At 44.0% G+C, this 19,894-nt stretch overlaps 1 protein-coding gene across 5 annotated transcripts in view; it reads right to left on the bottom strand.

Annotated features, from left to right (window-relative positions):
• Positions 1-18,852: 18,852 nt before the first annotated feature.
• CPPED1 (calcineurin like phosphoesterase domain containing 1) overlaps positions 18,853-19,894 on the bottom strand; it is a 137,547-nt gene continuing 136,505 nt past the window's right edge. For all 5 annotated transcript variants that reach the window (XM_086375706.1, XM_086375713.1, XM_086375704.1 and 2 more), the window contains one exon: positions 18,853-19,194. In XM_086375706.1, the coding sequence (XP_086231832.1) occupies positions 18,965-19,194 (230 nt within the window). In that variant the 3' untranslated portion in view covers positions 18,853-18,964. The remainder of the gene's footprint in view (positions 19,195-19,894) is intronic.

Genomic DNA, 19,894 nt, shown 5'->3' with positions numbered 1-19,894 from the left:
CAGACAGCGGTGTTGCCTGACTGATGTTTTCAGACTGTAATTAAAAATCTTTACTAGTTAAGAATCCTTAATTCTTCAAAGCTCAATGGAACTCTGGCATTGAGGAATTCAAACAAGTCCCTTGCTCTTTTTCCTTTTTAAACAAAAGCACATGGTGAAATTTATCAGCATCAATGAATATTTGTACCTGCTCTAATCCTTTAGGTGTTGAATGGCTTTCCTTTCTCCTGGGTTCGATTTCATGACAATAAATGGTACCCAGGGCACATTGCTGTATTTAAAATGGATAACCAACAGGGACCTGTTGTGTAGCACTGGGAACTGTGCTTAATGTTATGTGGCAGCCTGGATGGGAGGGGAGTCTGGGGGAGAATGGACACATGTATATGTATGGCTGAGTCCCTTCCCTGTTCACCTGAAACTACCACAGTATCCTTGCCTGGAAAATTCCATGGACAGAGGAGCCTGGTGGGCTACAGTCCATGGGGTGGCAAAGAATCGGACATGACTGAGCATGCACGAACATCACAGCATTGTTCATCAGCTTTACTACAATACAAGATAAAAAGTTCAAAATAAATAAATGGTACCTGGGGGCACAATGATTGCATTGGTGGTTTGAGCTGAATTTCTGACACTTAGCAAACTCACCCCAAAGTAGACAACTGGTTTTTGAGCCCTTGAGGAGCCCAAGTTGAGAGGAGATCTGCGAGGTGTGTGGGACAGAGAGGCAGAGACGTTTCGGATTTCTAGCTCTCCAGGATCTGGTGTCATCATCATCAGACAAACCCATCATGCACTGAAAGGGCATCATAATTATCAGCCCTGTTGGGGGGGGATGTTGCTGAACTGTCTACACAACATCAACAAGCTTGTTTTCTTAAATCGTAATGAGAGACTCTCCACAGGGGAGCTAGTTCATAACGATGCTCCCTATGACACCGCTCCCTGCGCACAAGCCAGCCAGACGGGAAACTGCGACCAGCAGGGCAGAGGCTGCCACTAATTAGACATGACATCAGCATTTAGACCCCGCTGGCCAGTGCTGCCGGGAGCAGTAAATTAAGCTAATGAAACTTTCTTTTCATCTGCACCAGGAGCTGTGGCAACTCTGTAGGTGAGTGGGGTTGGCTCAGAAACTCCCGCTGGATATCTCTGTGGGGATGTATGATTTTATTGGGCTTCCCTGGTGTCTCAGTGGTAAAGATTCTGCCTGCAATGCAGGAGACTCAGGTTTGATCCCTGGGTTGGGAAGATTCCCTGGAGGAGGGCATGGCAACCCACTCCAGTATTTTTGCCTGGAGAATCCCATGGACAGAGGAAACTGGCGGGCTACAGTCCATAGGGTTGCGAAGAGTCAGATACAATTGAGGCTACCTAGCATGAATGCATGTGACTTTATTGCTAGAATTTGTTGGAAGGGAGAAAAATACTTAACTAAGTTGTATTAATTAAATGGATAAACTTGGTTGCATGTGTCAGAGGAGACAACTTTAGAATGGGAGTTGCTTGCCAGGCTACGACTCCAAGAGGAACAGAAGGACTTCCGTGTCGGAGGACGGGCTGGGGTCCTACTTGGTGACATGTGCCCCGCTGTGCAGCTGAGGGGGGATCTGCGTTGTTTACACCCCTTCTACCGCAGGGGGCTGGAGACTTGTCCCCTGCCAGACCCCAGGAGGACCACTTTGAGTCTTGGTTCAGTGTGGAGGTCATGGGTTCTGGAACCACACAGGTGGATTTTGATTCCCAGCCCTGCCATTTATAAGCTGTGTGATCTTAGAAAGTTCCCCCATGCCTCTGAGTCTCCATTTCCTTATTGGTAAAATAGAGATAATAAAAGTACTTACCTTGGACTTCTCTGGTGGTTCAGTGGGTGAGAGTCCATCTGCCAATGCAGGGGACACAGGTTCGATCCCTGGTCCAGGAAGATTTCACACACCATGGAGCAAGGAACCCCATGCGCTGCAAGTACTGAGCCCGTTTGCTGCAACTACTGAAGTCCATTCGCCTACAGCCTGTGCACTGCAACGAAGAGTAGCTTCCATTCACTACAACTAGAGAAGGCTCAAGTGCAAAAATGAAGATCCAGTGCAGCCAAAAATACATAAATAAGTAAATAAAAAAATTTAAAAATATCAGTTTATCAGTCAACTTCTAAAAAAAAATACTTACCTTAGAAGGGTTGTTTCAGCATTCAGTGAGTTCAGGCACGTGAAGTGATCAGAAGAGTGACGGGTCATTCAGCTGACCTCCTTGGCTCCTCTGTCCTTTTGAGCCCGAATTGTAAAAATGCCAACTGCGTGCATGTATGTGCTGTCCCTTCAGTTGTGTCCGGCCCTTTGCGACCCCAGGGACTGTAGCCCTCCAGGCTTCTTTGTCCATGGGATTCTCCAGGCAGGAATACTGAAGTGGGTCGCCATGCCCTCCTCCAGGGGCTCTTCCTGACCCAGGGTTCAAACTCGAGTCTCTTCAAGCCTGCCTTCCCTCTGCCCTAACCCCCTCTGCTGCAGCCCTTCTCACGTCTGTCGTAACGATGACCAATGATGTTATCCTGGGAAGTCAGGAATACAGATATATTTTATAAGGAGGCTCAACACAGGAGGGGCTGGGGGCGGTGTGGGTCTTCATGATACACTACTGGGCTTTATGTGGGGGTGGGGGTGGGGAGTCCAACTGTGATGTTTGATGATTCGCATCCTTATCCTCTATACGTGCATATTCTGCATCTAATATGCTAACACATTAAAGAATACGTTCATTTTGACTTTACAGGGAAGGTACTATATTGTACCCATTTTAAAGATCAAGAAACAAAGTCCTGCCAAAAGGCCCTTACCTGCCAAAGGCCACAGAGCTACTGAGTGAGTCACAGAGCCAGGAGTCAAGCCCAGATGGGCTGACTCAGTCCCATCAACATGTTTTCCTTCTGGGCCTGGAAAGACTCACTGGAGGGAGGGAGATGGGCTAGGAGGCTGCAGCAATGGTTCAGTGAGCTGGATGGAAGCCGTGGCTACACGGATGCCACTCACTGAGTGCCCACTGCGTGCCTGGCACAAGGTTAAGTGCCAAACATGCATTGCTTAGCTTAATCCTCTCCGAGCTACCCTTATCATCCTACAGATAAGGACGTGAAAGTCTGCAGGGGCTAAAAACACACAATGTCAGGCAACCACTAGTGACCAGATGGTATCTGGGTCCACAGTCTGCGTTGGGGGCTGTCACTACTGCGGCCCCTGGGGGTCACTGCAGTGTTGGGGTCGTGAGAGATTGGACATGGGGCAGTGGGAGAGGGAGAAGCTGGTTTCTGATTCTCGGCAGATGGTAGGGAGTTGTTGGCACTTATCAAGGCAGGGAACAACAGAAGCGGAAGTGGTTTGACAAGGGAATTGAGTTCTAGAGATGTCGTGCTTGAGTCCACTCTGGGCCACTGTTATGGGTCTGGTTGGCATTTGGGAGGCTGTGAATCATGGGCTTAGAAGGTCATTGCATTTTAAAAATGGTGTATTTGGGCACTGTCATCACGAAAGTGACAACTGATGCTTCCTAAGACAGAAAGGGGCAGAGAGGGCTGTCTGGGATGCAGGAAGCATCAACGTTTAAATTGTCTCATTGCTCCCCATCAGTGGCCAACAAGAAGCCGTCCTGTCCCCAGGGGCTCATCACCTTCTCTGACAGACACTGGAGACCAGGGAAGTGCAGGACTACATGGTAAGTACAGGACAATGTCATTGACAAGGCTCTTCAGGAAAACCGTGACAGCGAAAATAGGTGGTTTAGGGACACAATGTTCCAGTTTGATAGTTTCCACAAGAAGCAAATCCAGAGAGTCTTTCAAAGACATTATAAGAGATGAAATGGATGAATTTCTCCATGAAAGCTTGAAAGAACAGCTTCAGAGCTCAAAGAGAGACTTTGATAAACCTGGGAGTAAGCCACACCTTGAATGTGCCCTCCTTCAATGTCTTCAATCCCATTGAGTCTATCTGGGGCAGAGATCCTATGAAAGCCAGATGGTTACCAGTCTATGCAGATGGTGGCCTTTGCCTAACAAGACAGAGGTGAACTGAGCATAAATCCAGAGAGTCTAACCCCCTCACAATGAAGCACAAGCAGACAGCAACTCTGAGAAATGAATTCACAGGACACAGAATATGCCTGTCAATTAAGCAATCAACCCCAGGCTCCTCCACTCTTAGCATCGCCAACCTGTCCACCCTCCTCCGTCTTATCTCATGGCCGAGGCTGTGCTCCTCTTCAGTGTCCCTGGCCCATCAGTCATTTCCTTTCCCACTCCCACATTTTTACGCACCTTCTCTCGATTGCTGCTGCTTCTGGTAACATGCTCAACCCACACTTTCTCCACTTTGCCCTCAACCTACTCCCTTCCTGCTGCTGCTGCTGCTAAGTCACTTCAGTCGTGTCCGACTCTGTGCGACCCCAGAGACGGCAGCCCACCAGGCTCCCCCGTCCCTGGGATTCTCCAGACAAGAACACTGGATTCGGTTGCCATTTCCTTCTCCAACGCATTAAAGTGAAAAGTGAAAGTGAAGTCACTCAGTCATGTCCGACTCCTAGCGACCCCATGGACTGCAGCCCACCAGGCCCCTCCATCCATGGGATTTTCCAGGCAAGAGTACTGGAGTGGGTTGCCATTGCCTTCTCCGACTCCCTTCTTGAGGTCTCTGGAAAAACTGGACTTTGCTGATTCTCTTGCTTACTATTCACACCTTCAGCAATTTATTGGGTGGTGTCCAGTTAGGTGAGCATTCACAGTCACTGATGGTCCTAAACCCAAGCTCCTGTATTTCTTTGTGATTGGTGCTGGTTATTGGGTTATATCACTGGTATTTCTGGTTCTGGCCAAACCAGATTCTGGATGACTGGGGAATGTTTCCCAATGATGGACTCTGGGTAGTAAAGACCCACCCCACCAACTCTGTCTTCCTGTTTTTGAACATGGTTCTATGAGGATGTAATGCTTGGAACTGTGCAGCTGTCTTGTCAGTAGGAGTCATGAAGTCCTCAGCACAGAACCCTGACACACTGAGCTGCTGGAACATCTCAAAACCACAGACCTTAGGACTCAGGACTGATGTATGAAAAAAAAATGTACCCCAACTTGTAAAGTCACTTCTGATCTGATATTGTTACCATCAGCTAGAAGCATTCCAATTGATGGAGTGTGTGCACTTTTACAGATGAGGAAACTGAGATGCAGTGAACTGTGCAAGACAACACAGCCATGGCACAACTTGAGAGCCTGGATCCAAACCTCGGTCTGACTTTGGAGGCACAGCTGTTCTGGAAACAGCACACCACAGGACAGAATGCCTCCCTGGCAAACGCTGAACACAAACACTGCTCTCTCCCAAGCTGGAATAAGTCCTTCTTTTCTAAAATTATTTCTAAACAACTTTACTGAGATACAATTTATGTAAAATAAACTGTTAAGCTGCACATATTGACAATATTTAATTCAATGAGGTTTGGCAGATTACACACCTGTGAAACAGGCACACAGGAAGATACAGATCACACTTTTCTCACTCCAAGTCTCTTTGTGCCCCCTTTTCAAGCCATACTTGCCTCCACCCCGATTCCCTAGCAACAACTGACGTGTTTCCTGTCACTATAGATTAGTTTATATTTTCTAGACTTTTATGCAAATGGAACAGACTTAAATGTATGGGGAAAAAATGTGGCTTCTTTCACTCAGCAAGATATCTTTGTGACTCATCTGTGTTATTGCATGTATCAGTAGTTTTTTTTTAATGATGAGTGGAAACAGTGTCAGACTTATTTTTCTGGGCTCCAAAATCACTGCAGATGGTGATTGCAGCCATGAAATTAAAAGACGCTTACTCCTTGGAAGGAAAGTTATGACCAACCTAGATAGCATATTCAAAAGCAGAGACATTACTTTGCCAACAAAGGTCTGTCTAGTCAAGGCTATGGTTTTTCCTGTGGTCATGTATGGATGTGAGAGTTGGACTGTGAAGAAGGCTGAGCCCCGAAGAATTGATGCTTTTGAACTGTGGTGTTGGAGAAGACTCTTGAGAGTCCCTTGGACTGCAAGGAGATCCAACCAGTCCATTCTGAAGGAGATCAGCCCTGGGATTTCTTTGGAAGGAATGATGCTAAAGCTGGAACTCCAGTACTTTGGCCACCTCATGTGAAGAGTTGACTCATTGGAAAAGACTCTGATGCTGGGAGGGATTGGGGGCAGGAGGAGAAGGGGACGACAGAGGATGAGATGGCTGGATGGCATCACTGACTCAATGGACTTGAGTCTGAGTGAACTCTGGGAGTTGGTGATGGACAGGGAGGCCTGGCGTGCTGTGATTCATGGGGTTGCAAAGAGTCGGACACGACTGAGCGACTGATCTGAGTATCCCATCATAGGAATATACTACATTTTGCTCATTCATTCAGTTATTGATGGGCATTCAGGCTGTTTCTAGTTTTAGTTATTATTACAAATAAGGTACTATGTACAAATTTTGGAGCTTAAGTATGTCTACAACTTTCTTAGGTAAATATTAGGCTGGTGCAAAAGTAATTGTGGTTTTGTGTTGTTGAATTTGCTGCTTGATATTGGAATATATTCTTAAATAAATGTGGTTATGTTGGACATCATTTTAATGTGGATTTCTCACTTTGTGTTTTTTTGATAATGACATTACTTGCTGTTCATTTTACATTTATTTTAGACTATATAAATGATGTTAGACAAAAAGCAAATTCAAGAGACTTTTATTCCAGTTCAAAATGGGTTGTAAAGCAGCAGAGACAACTTGCAACATCAACAACGCATTTGGCCCAGAAACTGCTAATGAATGTACAGTGCGGTGGTGGTTCAAGAAGTTCTGCAAAGGAGACGAGAGCCTTGAAGATAAGAAGCATATTGGTCAACCATTGGAATTTGACAATGACCAATTGAGAGCCATCATTGAAGCTGATCCTCTTATAAACACACAAGAAGTTACAGAAGAACTCAACATCAACCATTCTATAGTCGTTAGGCATTTGAAGAAAATTGGAAAGGTGAAAAAGCTCAATTAAGTGGGTGCTTCATGAGCTGACCACAAAAAAAAAAAAAAAACATCATTTTGAAGTGTTGCCCTCTCCTATTCTATGCAACAACAATGAATCATTTTTTGATCGGATTGCAATGTGTGACAAAAGCAGATTTTATATGACAACCAGTGATAACCATCTCAGTGGCTGGACTGAAAAGAAGCTCCAAAGCACTGCCAAGAGCCAAACTTGACCCAAAAGAAGGTCATGGTCACTGTCTGGTGGCCTGTTACCCTCCTGGTCAGCTACAGCTTTCTGAATCCAGCTAAAGCATTACATAAAAGTACGCTCAGCAAATCGATGAGATGCACCAAAAACTGCAATGCCTGCAGCCAGCATGGGTCAGCAGAATGGGCCCAATTCTTTCCCATGACAACGCCTGATGACAGGTCACACAACCCACACTTCAAAAGCTGAATGAGTTTGACTACGAAGTTTTGCCTCATCTGCCATATTCACCTGACCTCTCACCCACTGACCACCACTTCTTCAAGCGTCTCAACATCTCCCTGTTTGCAGGGAAAACACTTTCACAGCCAGCAGGAGGCAAAAAGTGCTAAGGTCTATCGAATCCCAAAGCATGGGTTTTTATGCTACAGGGACAAACTTATTTCTCATTGGCAAAAGTGCATTGATTGTAACGGTTCCTATTTTGATTAATAAAGATACGTTTGAGCCTAGATACAATGTTTAAAATTCGTGTTCTGAAACTTCCATTACTTTTTAATCAACCTAATACCTAGGAATAAAACTGCTGTGTCATATGGGGGACTTTCATTTTTTAAGAAATTGTACAGGATTGTACAATCCTAACATGCTTGTACAGGATTTTTGTTTATTCACTATTCACAGAACACTTCTGGTACTTCTGCTCATCAGATATTAGGTTTTTTTTTTTTTCCTCCCCACATGAAACAATTCTGGGAAACGCACTGGGTGTACTACAATGTGACTCAACTCTGACATTATCTACCTAGATATCAGGTCAGATTCCAAAAGGTAAGGTTCAGCATCACAAGACTGCCTCACTGCACTTCAGATGCGAGTCCAGGTCCTTCTGTGCTTCTGACTGATCAGCTCTAAAGTGGAGGTTCCCACAACGCCCTTGTCGGGTTCAACGAAATTTGCTATAGGGCTCGTAGAACTCGGGGAAACATTTCACTTACTAGATCACTGGCTTATTCTAAAAAGATATAACTCGGGAACAGCCAGATGAAGAGGTGCACAGGGCAAGGTGCGTGGGAAGGGGCGCACAGCTTCTGTGCTCTCGCGGGTGTGTCACTTCCAGCACCGTCACCTGTCCTTTGGGTTTTCATGGAAACTCTGCTACCTGCCTGCTGCTGCTGCTAAGTCACTTCAGTCGTGTCCGACTCTGTGCGACCCCAGAGACGGCAGCCCACCAGGCTCCCCCGTCCCTGGGATCCTCCAGGCAAGAACACTGGAGTGGGTTGCCATTTCCTTCTCCAATGCATGAAAGTGTAAAGTGAAAGTGAAGTCGCTCAGTTGTGTCCGACTCCTAGCGACCTCATGGACTGCAGCCTACCAGTCCCCTCCGTCCATGGGATTTTCCAGGCAAGAGTACTGGATCGCTTGTGGTGGTTGATGGTGGTTTAGTCGCTAAGTCATGTTCCACTCTTTGCGACCCCATGGACTGTAGCCCACCGGCCTCCTCTGTCAGTAGGATTTCCCAGGCAAGAATACTAGAGTGGGTTGCCATTTCCTCCTCCAGGGGCCCTTCCTGACCCAAGGATTAAACCCAGGTCTCTAGCATTGCAGATAGATTCTTCGCTGTCTGAGCCTCAGGAAGCCCCAAAACATCATTTGCTGGTGATTAATTCAGTCTCCAGCCTCCTGGCCCTCCCCTGAGGATGGGGCATGGGCCTGAAAGTTCCCACCTTCTAATCTGGTTCCCTGGGCAACCAGTTCCAATCTATCGATTTCTAAAAGTTGCCTCATTAGACAGTTCAGTCCAGTCACTCAGTCGTGTCCAACTCTTTGAGACCCCATGGACTGCAGCATGCCAGGATTCCCTGTCCATCACCAACTCCCAGAGCTTGTTCAAACTCATGTCCATTGAGTTGGTGATGCCATCCAACCATCTCATTCTCTGTTGTCCCCTTCTTTTCCTGCCTTCAATCTTTCCCAGCATCAGGGTCTTTTCAAATGAATCAGTTCTTCACATAAGGTGGCCAAAGTATTGGAGCTTCAGCATCAGTCCTTCCAATGAATATTTAGGACTGATTTCCTTTAGGATTGACTCGTTTGATCTCCTTGCAGTCAAAGGAACTCAAGAATCTTCTCCAATACCACAGTTCTAAAGCATCAATTCTTCAGCACTCAGCTTTCTTTATTGTCCAACTCTCACATCCATACCTGACTACTGGAAAAACCACAGCTTTGACTAGATGGACCTTTGTTGGCAAAGTAATATCTCTGCTTTTTAATATGCTGTCTAGGTTGGTCATAGGTTTTCTTCCAAGGAGCAAGTGTCTTTTAATTTCATGGCTGCAGTCACCATGAGCAGTGATTTTGGAGCTCAAGAAAATAAAGTCTCCCTGTTTCCATTGTTTCCCCACCTATTTGCCATGAAGTGATGGGACTGGATGCCATGATCTTAGTTTTCTGAATGTTGAGCTTTAAGCCAACTTTTTCACTCTCCTCTTTCACTTTCATCAAGGAATCCTTCTCTCTCTGCATTTAAGAAATTCCAAGGGTTTTAGGAACTTTGCTTGGGACAGGGATGAAGACCAAAAGTATATTTCTTATTATGAATCACAGTATCACAAGAGTTGTACCAAAGTCTCACTAACACTTGGTGTTGTCAACCTTTTACCCTTTCAGCAATTTTACTTAGTGACAGATAGCACTGCACTCTAGTTTTAAGTTGTACTTCCATGTGGGCTGTGATGGTGAGCATTTTTCATGTGTTTGTTAGCCTTTCATATATTTTAAGTGTCTGTTCAAATATTTCATCCATCTTTTTTAGTAACCTTTTTAAAATTGAGTTGTAACAGTTCCTTACATATTCTGGATACAACTATGCTGCAAATGTATCATTCCAGTATATAGCTTGCCTTCTGATTTCTTAGTAATGTCTTTTGAACAGCAGAATCTTTTTAAAGTTCAGTTTGGTGATATTTTGTATTTGCTGAGAGTTTGGAATTTGTAAACTTCTATCTTTTACCAAATATGGCAAGTTGCTGGCTTTAGAGTCTTCAAATATTTTTTTGTTCCATGAGTCCCCTTTTGGGGACTCATATTACTTACAAGCCCCTGATACTGGGAAAGACTGAGGGCAGAAGGAGAAGAGGGCATCAGAGGATGAAATGGCTGGATGCATCACCAATGCAATGGACATGAACTTGGGCGCACTTTGGGAGATGGTGAGGGACAGAGAGGCCTGGCATGCTGCAGGACAAGGGGTTGCAACGAGCTGGACACAACTGGGTGAATAGCATTACCTGTATGGGGGCTTTCTTGGTGGCTCAGACGATAAAGCGGAGAAGGCAATGGCAACCCACTCCAGTACTCTTGCCTGGAAAATCCCATGGATGGAGGAGCCTGGTGGGCTGCAGTACATGGGGTCGATACAAGTCGGACACGACTTCACTTTCACTTTCACTTTTCACTTTCATGCACTGGAGGAGGAAATGGCAACCTTCTCCATAGTTCTTGCCTGGAGAATCCCAGGGACGGGGGAGCCTGGTGGGCTGCTGTCTATGGGGTCGCACAGAGTCGGACACGACTGAAGCGACTTAGCAGCAGCAGCAGCGGCAGATGATAAAGAATCTGCTATATTTGCTTCCCTGGTGGCATAGAGGTAAAGAATCTGCCTGCTAATGTAGGAGACACAGGTTCAATTCTTGGGTTGGGAAGATCCCCTGGAGAAGGAAATGGCAACCCACTCCAGTATTCTTGTCTGGAAGATTTCATGGACACAAGAGCCTGGCAGGCTACAAGTTCATGGGGTCACAGAGAGTTGGATACAACTGAGCACACACACACTTTACCCGTATATTAGACCTTTTGACATTGTCCCACAGGCCCCTGAGGCTTTTTTTCCAAACTTTTTTTTCTTTTATTTATTTTATTCAATATTTATTTATTTAGCTGTGCTGGGTCTCAGTTGTGGTATGAAGGAGCTGGTTTCCTGCACAGGTATAGAACCTGGTCCCCCTGCATTGGAAGCATGGCATCTTATTGACTGGACCACCAGGCAAGTTCCTTCTTTAAGCTGGGTGATTTCTATTCACCTATCTTCATGTTCATCCATTCCATTCTGATATTAAGCCCATTCAGGAAATTTTAAAATTTCAGATATTGTTTTTTGATTCAGAAATTTCCATTTGATTATTTTTATACATTTTATTTCTTAGATGAGATATCCTTTATGTCAATTCATTATAAGCATATTTTTTACTTTTTAGCATTGTTTTCATAGCTGCTTTATTGCCCCAGTGTGATAATTCCAACATTTGGGATATCTTGGGATTGACTGCTTTTTCTTTTGAGAGTGGCTCACATTTTCTTGTTTTTGTTTGCTTTTTGTACATCATGTGATTTGGATTGCATCCTGGGAATTGTGCATGTTAAACTGTGGAGACTTGGGATTCTGTTATATTCCTCTAAAGAATGTTGAGGCTTTTGCTTTAGCTGGCTGTTAACTTGATTAGACTCAAATGGTAAGTTCTTTTTTGATTGCCCATAGCAGCAGTTCAAATAGCAGTTCAATTCTTTAAGCTTCTGCTGCTCAATCTGTACAGTTCATGTATTCTTAGAGTTAAGCCAGAGATTTGTATGAAGTTCACGTAGAAAATCAGGAGATTAAGATTACCATCCCCAGCTGTCTGGGATTCTTCACTCTCCAGTGACCTGGGCTTCCTCCCTGGCGTCTCTGGTCAAATAGATGGTAGGTTTGGGAGAAACCTTTATCCATCTCAGCTGACTGCTCTACAACTGTGGTTAACCCTCAGGGCAAAGTGAAGGGGGGAGAGGGAAAGTTCTGAGCTCCCTGCTTCTGTTCATGCTCCAAATGACCAAGAAGGATCTTTAAGTTCATAGTTATCTGCAGAAGGACTGGTCTGTGGGAACTAAACCACTCAGCTCTGAGTAAAGCTCATTCCTTTTTCTATTTCTTCAGTGTGGACCAGTCTGAACTTAAAAAAAAAAAAGAATTCCTCTTCACCCCTTCTGTGACTTCCATCTGTCTTTTCCTGTGCTGAAACAAAGATGTTCCCTAAAGGTCTATTTTAAGGTTGTGACCTTAAGGCTCTTCCAGGACTGCTAAATTTTCTCAGGAATCTCATTCATTCACATAACCTTTCTGGGAAGCACTTCCACAATGCATTTTTCACTTCTTTTGAGGCCCTCACTTGGATTTCCAGCCCTCTCTTTTCCCATATAACCTTTGGTCTGGAATCAGCCCCTTCTCTGGGCGCACCTGCTTTTTTAACGGTACAGTATTTGTTCAGTAAACAGGACTTAGAATTACTAAGTCAGGGACACTTCTCTTTTTACTCCCAATTTCTTCACTTTGAGTGCAGAACCAAAGATAACACTGATATTGTTATTCACTGACCTGTTGTTGATAATACCTAACTTTAAGGACAATCCCAAAAGAACTACCACAAGACTTGGGAATATGGCCTCTTCTCCTTCCTTCCCTGTATTGAGTGTTGATGTATTACATGAATACATACAATATTGATGTCACTATCAGTATTGCTATACATCTTATTCCACATTCATTGCTAAGTCCTTATTGAGCAGCTGCTCTGTCCCAGGCAGGGTTCTAAGCATTGGGAAGAATGGCCAAGGAGATGGACAAGGTCCTTCCTTGCATTCTGGGTGGGGGTGGGTGGTACACATAAAGATCATGGAAAAACAAGCACAGTTCTTAGTGATATGCTATGAAGAAAATAAATGAGCGGGGGAGGCGATGCCTGTGGCGGATAAGGAGCACAACGACAGACAGGTGAGGAAAGAAGGCCATTCTGAGGACTTCTGAGCTGAAGCCCCAAAGGACAGGAAGCCAGTTCCCATCAGAGGAGACAGCAAGAGCACAGGGCAGTGGGGCTGTCAGCAAGAGCAAGGGGGTGGAGCCGAGAGGTGGGGTGGGGCAAAGGGGGCGGGGCCTGGGAAGTCACAGGAAGGAGTCCGAACTTCGTTCTAAATGAGATGCAAAGCCCCTTGAAGGAATAAAATTATTTTTGAAGACAAATATCAGAACAGAAAAATAAAAGGTAATTTCTGAATATTCACATTTAATGAAACTTATTTACAGAGTTTTTTATTTAACTTCTATAGTTCCTTTGGGTTTTATCTAAAGAAAAAAACCAATCTGAATATATATATTTTTCTGTGTGTGTGTAGTCACTAATGAAAATCCATTGACGGAAAAAGAGAATTTAATCACTAAAATGTTTTCTAGAAAGATGCTAGAGGTCATTTATTAATCCAAGAAAAAATTCCTTCATTTTGTGTGTATATAAATATACCTAAAGAGCTCTCCAATGGCATTAAGACAGTATTTTCTGAAGTTATAAAAAAAAAAAATCAATATTACCTGTCAAGTACTATCTCTTGCATGTGCAACCAAAACCGCTAAGGTTATCTGAACAAGAAATCCGTGGCATCTATTACAGAGAGCTTTTAATAGAACTTGCCTTGACAATTTATTCCTAAATCTTCTTTTTTTCACTTAGCTCAATACAGTATTGCCACTTAATTTCACAACTGCAAAAGGCTGTTTTAGACACTACTTGGGGAATAAGTACTAAGGGTTCAAGTAAATGCAAATGATGTTTTTGCTACCTTTTCTCAAAAGATTTCACATTAGAGAACAGACTGTAATATTAAATTGTATTATGTATATATAGATTTATAACTCAGTATCTTTTGCAGGTTCAGTTCACTTCAGTTGCTCAGTCATGTCCGACTCTTTGCAACCCCATGAATTGCAGCACGCTGGGCCTCCCTGTCCATCACCAACTCCTGGAGTTCACTCAGACTCATGTCCATCGAGTCAGTGATGCCATCCAGCCATCTCATCCTCTGCCGTCCCCTTCTCCTCCTGCCTCCAATCCCTCCCAGCATCAGGGTCTTTTCCAATGAGTCAACTCTTCGCATGAGGTGGCCAAAGTATTGGAGTTTCAGCTTCAGCATCAGTCCTTCCAATGAACACCCAGGACTGATCTCCTTTAGGATGGACTGGTTGGATCTTCTTGCAGTCCAAGGGACTCCCAAGAGTCTTCTACAACACCACAGTTTAAAAGCATCAATTCTTTGGCACTCAGTTTTCTTCACAGTCCACTCTCACATCCATACATGACTACTGGGAAAACCATAGCCTTGACTAGACGGACCTTTGTTGGCAAAGTAATGTCTCTGCTTTTTAATATGCTGTCTAGGTTGGTCATCACTTTCCTTCCAAGGACTAAGTGTCTTTTAATTTCATGGCTGCAATCACCATCTGCAGTGATTTTGGAGCCCCCCAAAATAAACTCTGACACTGTTTCCACTGTTTCCCCATCTATTTCCCATGAAGTGATGGGACCAGATGCCATGATCTTCGTTTTCTGAATGTTGAGCTTTAAGCCAAGTTTTTCACTCTCCACTTTTACTTTCATCAAGAGGCTATTTAGTTCCTCTTGGGGACTTTCCAGGTGGCTCAGGGGTAAAGAATCTGCCTGCCGATGCAGGATATGCCAGAGACGTGGGTTTGATTCCTGGGTCAGGAAGATTCCTTGGACGAGGAAATGGCAATCCACTCCAGTATTCTTGCCTGGAAAATCCCGTGGACAGAGGAGCCCGGTGGACTGCAGTCCATGGGGTCACAAAGAGTCAGACACAACTGAGTGACTGAGCATGCACACAAGATAAACGGTCCTAGTTTTGTTTTTTATAGTTGCTATGAACGTTGTTGTTCGGTCGCTCAGTCATGTCTGACTCTTTGCGACCCCATGGACTGCAGCATGCCAGGCTTCCCTGTCCTTCACCATGTATCCTTTTAAAAAAATTTTATTGGAGCATAGTTGATTTACAATGTTGTGTTAGTTTCTGCCATACAGTAAAGTGAATCAGTTACATGTATACATATGTCCACTCTTTTTTAGATTCTTTTCCCAGTCCTAGTTATTCATCTCAATTGACATGAATTTGGCCAAACTCTGGGAGACAGTGAAGGACAGGGGAGCCTGGAGTCCTTGGGGGACTGCAGTCCATGGGGGTCTTAAAGAGTCAGACACGACTTAGTGACTGAATCACCACAAGTTATTCAGGCTTAAAACTTGAGTCTATTAGGGACTATCTTGGAATACTGAAAGTCAAGACATCATGAAATACTCCAGGAAATTTACCACATCCCCCCGTCCCCACTCTTCCCTCCAACTGGAGGGGACACATGACTGAAGACTTGAGATGAACTTATTTATTGTAAAAAGCAAATATGGTTAAGATGATCATCTCTCCACCTGTGGTCCACAAACCCACTCCTGAGTCTTGACAACCCGATTCTAGATCACTGTAAATATCCTTCTTCCTTTAGCAGTCCCTTATTTCTTTTCCAATTAAAATCATTAGTTGAAGAAGGGAGCCCTGAGAGAGCAGCTGGTTTCCTATCCCCTGGAGTGGGAACTTGAACAAGGAAGGAAGCATCACGAGCTGAAGCATCTACTGGTGTGGCCAGAGCTATGTCCTGTGGCCCATTATGGTTCAGTTCAGCTTTTTAGTTTCCTCCAGTAAAAATTCTCTGCCTGGAACAACCTGTTCCTTGGACAGGCTTTTGCCACCCTGAACCTGGTGTCAGAGAAGGGGCTTCTGGGCCCTGCTCAAGCTTTGCAAACCTTGGGATGAAGTCCCAGAGCCTCTGACTAACACTGAGTGCCAAATATTGACTACTGCCAAATGCAGGTACAAAGCTGTCACTTGTGAAAAATGTTTTCCAGGAAAGAGGACAGTGTTGGGGAACACAGGCTCAGCAGCTGGACTGCTTACACTTCAATCTTGACTTGCCCACTGTGACCTTGGCCAAGTGGTCCCACTACTCTGAGCCAAAGGACTTAAAACAGTACTTAGCACATAATCAACAATCAAAACCATGGCATTTATGATCATGGTGTGTTTTATTATTTATCATGGCATAAGGCACTTTTAAAGAAATATATCTCTTTTTAAAAGGAAAAGGAATCATAAGTGAACACACTGGTATTTATCAACTATCAGACTGATAATACTTTCCTAACTCCTTTCTGAACCTAACACCATTGGAAAATAATGCTGTTTGGCATACATACCGAGGAAACCAGAATTGAAGGAGACACGTGTACCCTAATCTTCATTGCAGCACTGTTTACAATAGCCAGAACATGGAAGCAACCTAGATGTCCATCGGCAGATGCATGGATAAGAAAGCTGTGGTACATATACACAATGGAATATTACTCAGCCATTAAAAAGAATGCATTTGAATCAGTTCTAATGAGGTGGATGAAACTGGAACCTATTATACAGAGTGAAGTAAGTCAGAAAGAAAAACACCAATACAGTATATTAATGCATATATATGGAATTTAGAAAGATGGTAACGATGACCCTATATGCGAGACAGCAAAAGAGACACAGATGTAGAGAACAGACTTTTGGACTCTGCGGAAGAAAGCGAGGGTGGGATGATTTGAGAGAATAGCATTGAAACATGTATATTATCATATGTGAAATAGATCGCCATTCCAGGTTCAATGCACGAGGCAGGGTGCTCAGGGCTGGTGCACTGGGATGACCCTGAGGGATGGGATGGGGAGAGAGGTGGGAGGGAGGGTCAGGATGGGGAATACATGTACACCCATGGCTGATTCATGTGAATGTATGGCAAAAACCACCACAATATTGTAAAGTAATTATCCTCCAATTAAAACAAAACAAACAAACAAAAAAAAGTAAAAAAAAAAATTTAATAATAAAAAAAAAATGGAGATGTCATAGGATTCCCTCTTAGTATATTCTTGCTGTGTATTGAGTCAATTACCTTCCTTATTAGGTTTCTGGAAAAGGAGATCTAGAAGTTTCATTTCCATTGCTTTGAATTATTTCCATATCCTTTCCCAAACCTAAGTGCTACAGTCTAGAGTATTTCTTACAGGTGACATGACAAGGCATCTCCATTAGCGCTTGGTGATGAACTCTCCCCAGTTGCCCGCAGAAACCCCGAATCTGCATTGATGACTCCAGTTCACAAGTTATGACATCCCAGGCCTCAGAAACCAAGGCTTACTGGTTACACCTCTTCCTGAATTCCTCTTCTTGATTTCTTCTAGCCACATTAGTTGTAAAGAAAGATCAACACAAGGCAAGAATGCAGCAGAACTCTTAAATAGGAGCATACTAATTTTGAAAATTTTTAATTTTCTTGCCACATAACAATGAGCTATGGTGTGTCACCAATCTGGAGTATAATTAACTTCTTGTCTTTTGTTCCTTATGAATTTACATATCCAATTATCTTTCTCTTTAATTTCTCATGGTTTTGCTACATTGACTGAAACTTTTCAACAAGAAAGGCATTTAATTTAATGGACTTTGCAGTTCATTTGTAACCAGTTTTTTTTTTTTTTTTTTTTTAGGATGACTGAATGCTACTGTGTAACACTGTGAAGTTTTCCTTCACAGGAAAACAGGCAGGATGGTGAGTACCCAGGTTCCTGGTCCACCAGGACATCTGCTGAAAAAGATGTGGATGGACTAACGCAGTGGTCAGGAGCAGCGGAGAAGTAGATTAAACAAAGAGAACATTGATTTTAACCCATCCATGCTCCTTGATCAAGGCACCAGTGAGTGCATTTAATCAAAGTTGGTGCCAATTTAGATAACGTGGCTGAAACCACTGTTTTTGCCCCAGAGTAATTTACACTTGGTTTCTGGAGAACTCTGCATCAGCTCCCATGTTTTCTGTGAAAGCAGAGCTAAGGATCTCATAAACAGAGGATGATTCCCATCATAGGAGAATGCCCACATGCAGAGGGAGTTGCTGCAGCAGTGAATGAGAGGGAATCAGGTGTGCCACCCTTGACTGCAGAGATGGACCTTCAAGGGCTCCATTCTAGACTCTGTGGTGAGGTTTTCAAATACGGACAATTTATGGCTTCCCAGGTGGCTCTTGCCTGGACAATTCCATGGACAGGGGCGCGTGGATCACAAAGAGTCAGACGTGACTAAGTGACTGAGCACACTGAGGTGCAAAGGTGACTTTTCTAGCTGCCAAGAAGGTAAACTCAACATTTGACCTGTATCAACTTCATCACTGGTCCCAGACTTTCACAGCAAATGTCAGCTACTCGGCTCCTTATTAAGATGAGTCTGCAGCTCTAGTCATGGGACATGGTGATTTGTTTTGTTAGGAAGGAAAAGAGATGACCTGCATTTTGCTTAACATTTTGGGAGTCGTGACCACAGTTTATTATAATCAGATGCAGTTTGCTCAAAGGATCATCAGAGATCACACTTGGATGTCAAGGTGCGACTGAAGTTGATAGGTAGACATTTACCAAAGGCTGCCAGAAAACCATCTAATGAAGAGCAGAGTTGAGAAACACATCATTAGGAGAACACATTTAATCACCTATGCAGGGATATTCTAATAATATCATTTATTCTTTCATTTCCAGGCTCCTCCCTCCTTTCTTTTGTAAAGGGAGGGCCGTTCCATTTAAGTATCATTTAGGGCAGGACCCAGCTCTCTGATTTAAGCAGAAGGACATAAATTCACAAATCTGTCTGGAATACTGGAATACTTTTTTTTTATTTCAATAAGGGGTCGTATGCAGCTACTGTTTCTAACAAAATGAAAAAAAAAAACAGTAGAAGTGAAAAGTAAATCAATCATAATCGGCGATTAGTTTTCCTTCAACAGATCCATCAGATCGTCTTCTATTCCCTTCTCACTCAGCTCATCTAGGCTGTAGTATCGGTGGATGATTTTCTCAGCGGTGACCACCACGACTCGGAGCCCGTGGGTATCTGTGCCCAGCTGGCACCCGATGGCGGATGACACCACCATGTCGAGGTTCCGGTAGGTGCCCCCAGCATTCCTGTGGTAGTGGCCTGAGAACACAGCCTTGATACCTGCAGGGGAGGGAGAGAACATTAGGGGGCCAAGGATTTCCACTGAGATAACCGGGGGGCTCCAAGGGTTTCTTCTGTGAACAGCGGCACATTATTAATTATAATACATGATATTATTCAGCATTATATAATAAATACAAAGGTGGCATATGTGACATCTAGAATCTTTCCAAGGGGAACTCAGTACACAATACATTATTCACCTGTTTGTCATGACTCACACAGGAAAGTACTAGGGCACAAGGAGGAGTATGTACATGTGCTCAGCCACGTCCAACTCTTCATGACCCCATGGACTGTAGCCCGCCAGGCCCCTCTGTCCATGCAATTTTCCAGCAAGGATACTGGAGTGGATTGCCATTTCCTACTCCAGGAGATCTTCCCGACTCAGGGATTGAACCTGTGTCTTTTGTGTCTCTTGCATTGGCAGGCGAATTCTTTGCCACTGAGCCACCAGGGAAGCCCCAAGGAACAAGGAAAGAGAGGGAGATAAGGTGAATGACTTTGAGAGAGATGAAGGAAACCTGAGGCCTACATAAACAGCCACAGGAGGCGGAAGGCACATGTCCATGAAAAACAGCGTTTATGGAGTTCTAATCAAGACAGCACAGCAAGGTCAACATTTAATGTATCGCTTCCTCTCCAACCTAAGAGCTGCGATAGGTAAAATACAGAAAAAGAAACCAAAGGACAGATGTAG

Source organism: Bos grunniens, chromosome 25 (genome assembly GCF_055505025.1).
Source record: "Bos grunniens cultivar Pamir isolate PY7600 chromosome 25, Bosgru_T2T1.0, whole genome shotgun sequence".
NCBI classification, from domain to species: Eukaryota; Metazoa; Chordata; class Mammalia; order Artiodactyla; family Bovidae; genus Bos; species Bos grunniens.
This window is presented reverse-complemented; position numbering and strand designations above follow the sequence as displayed.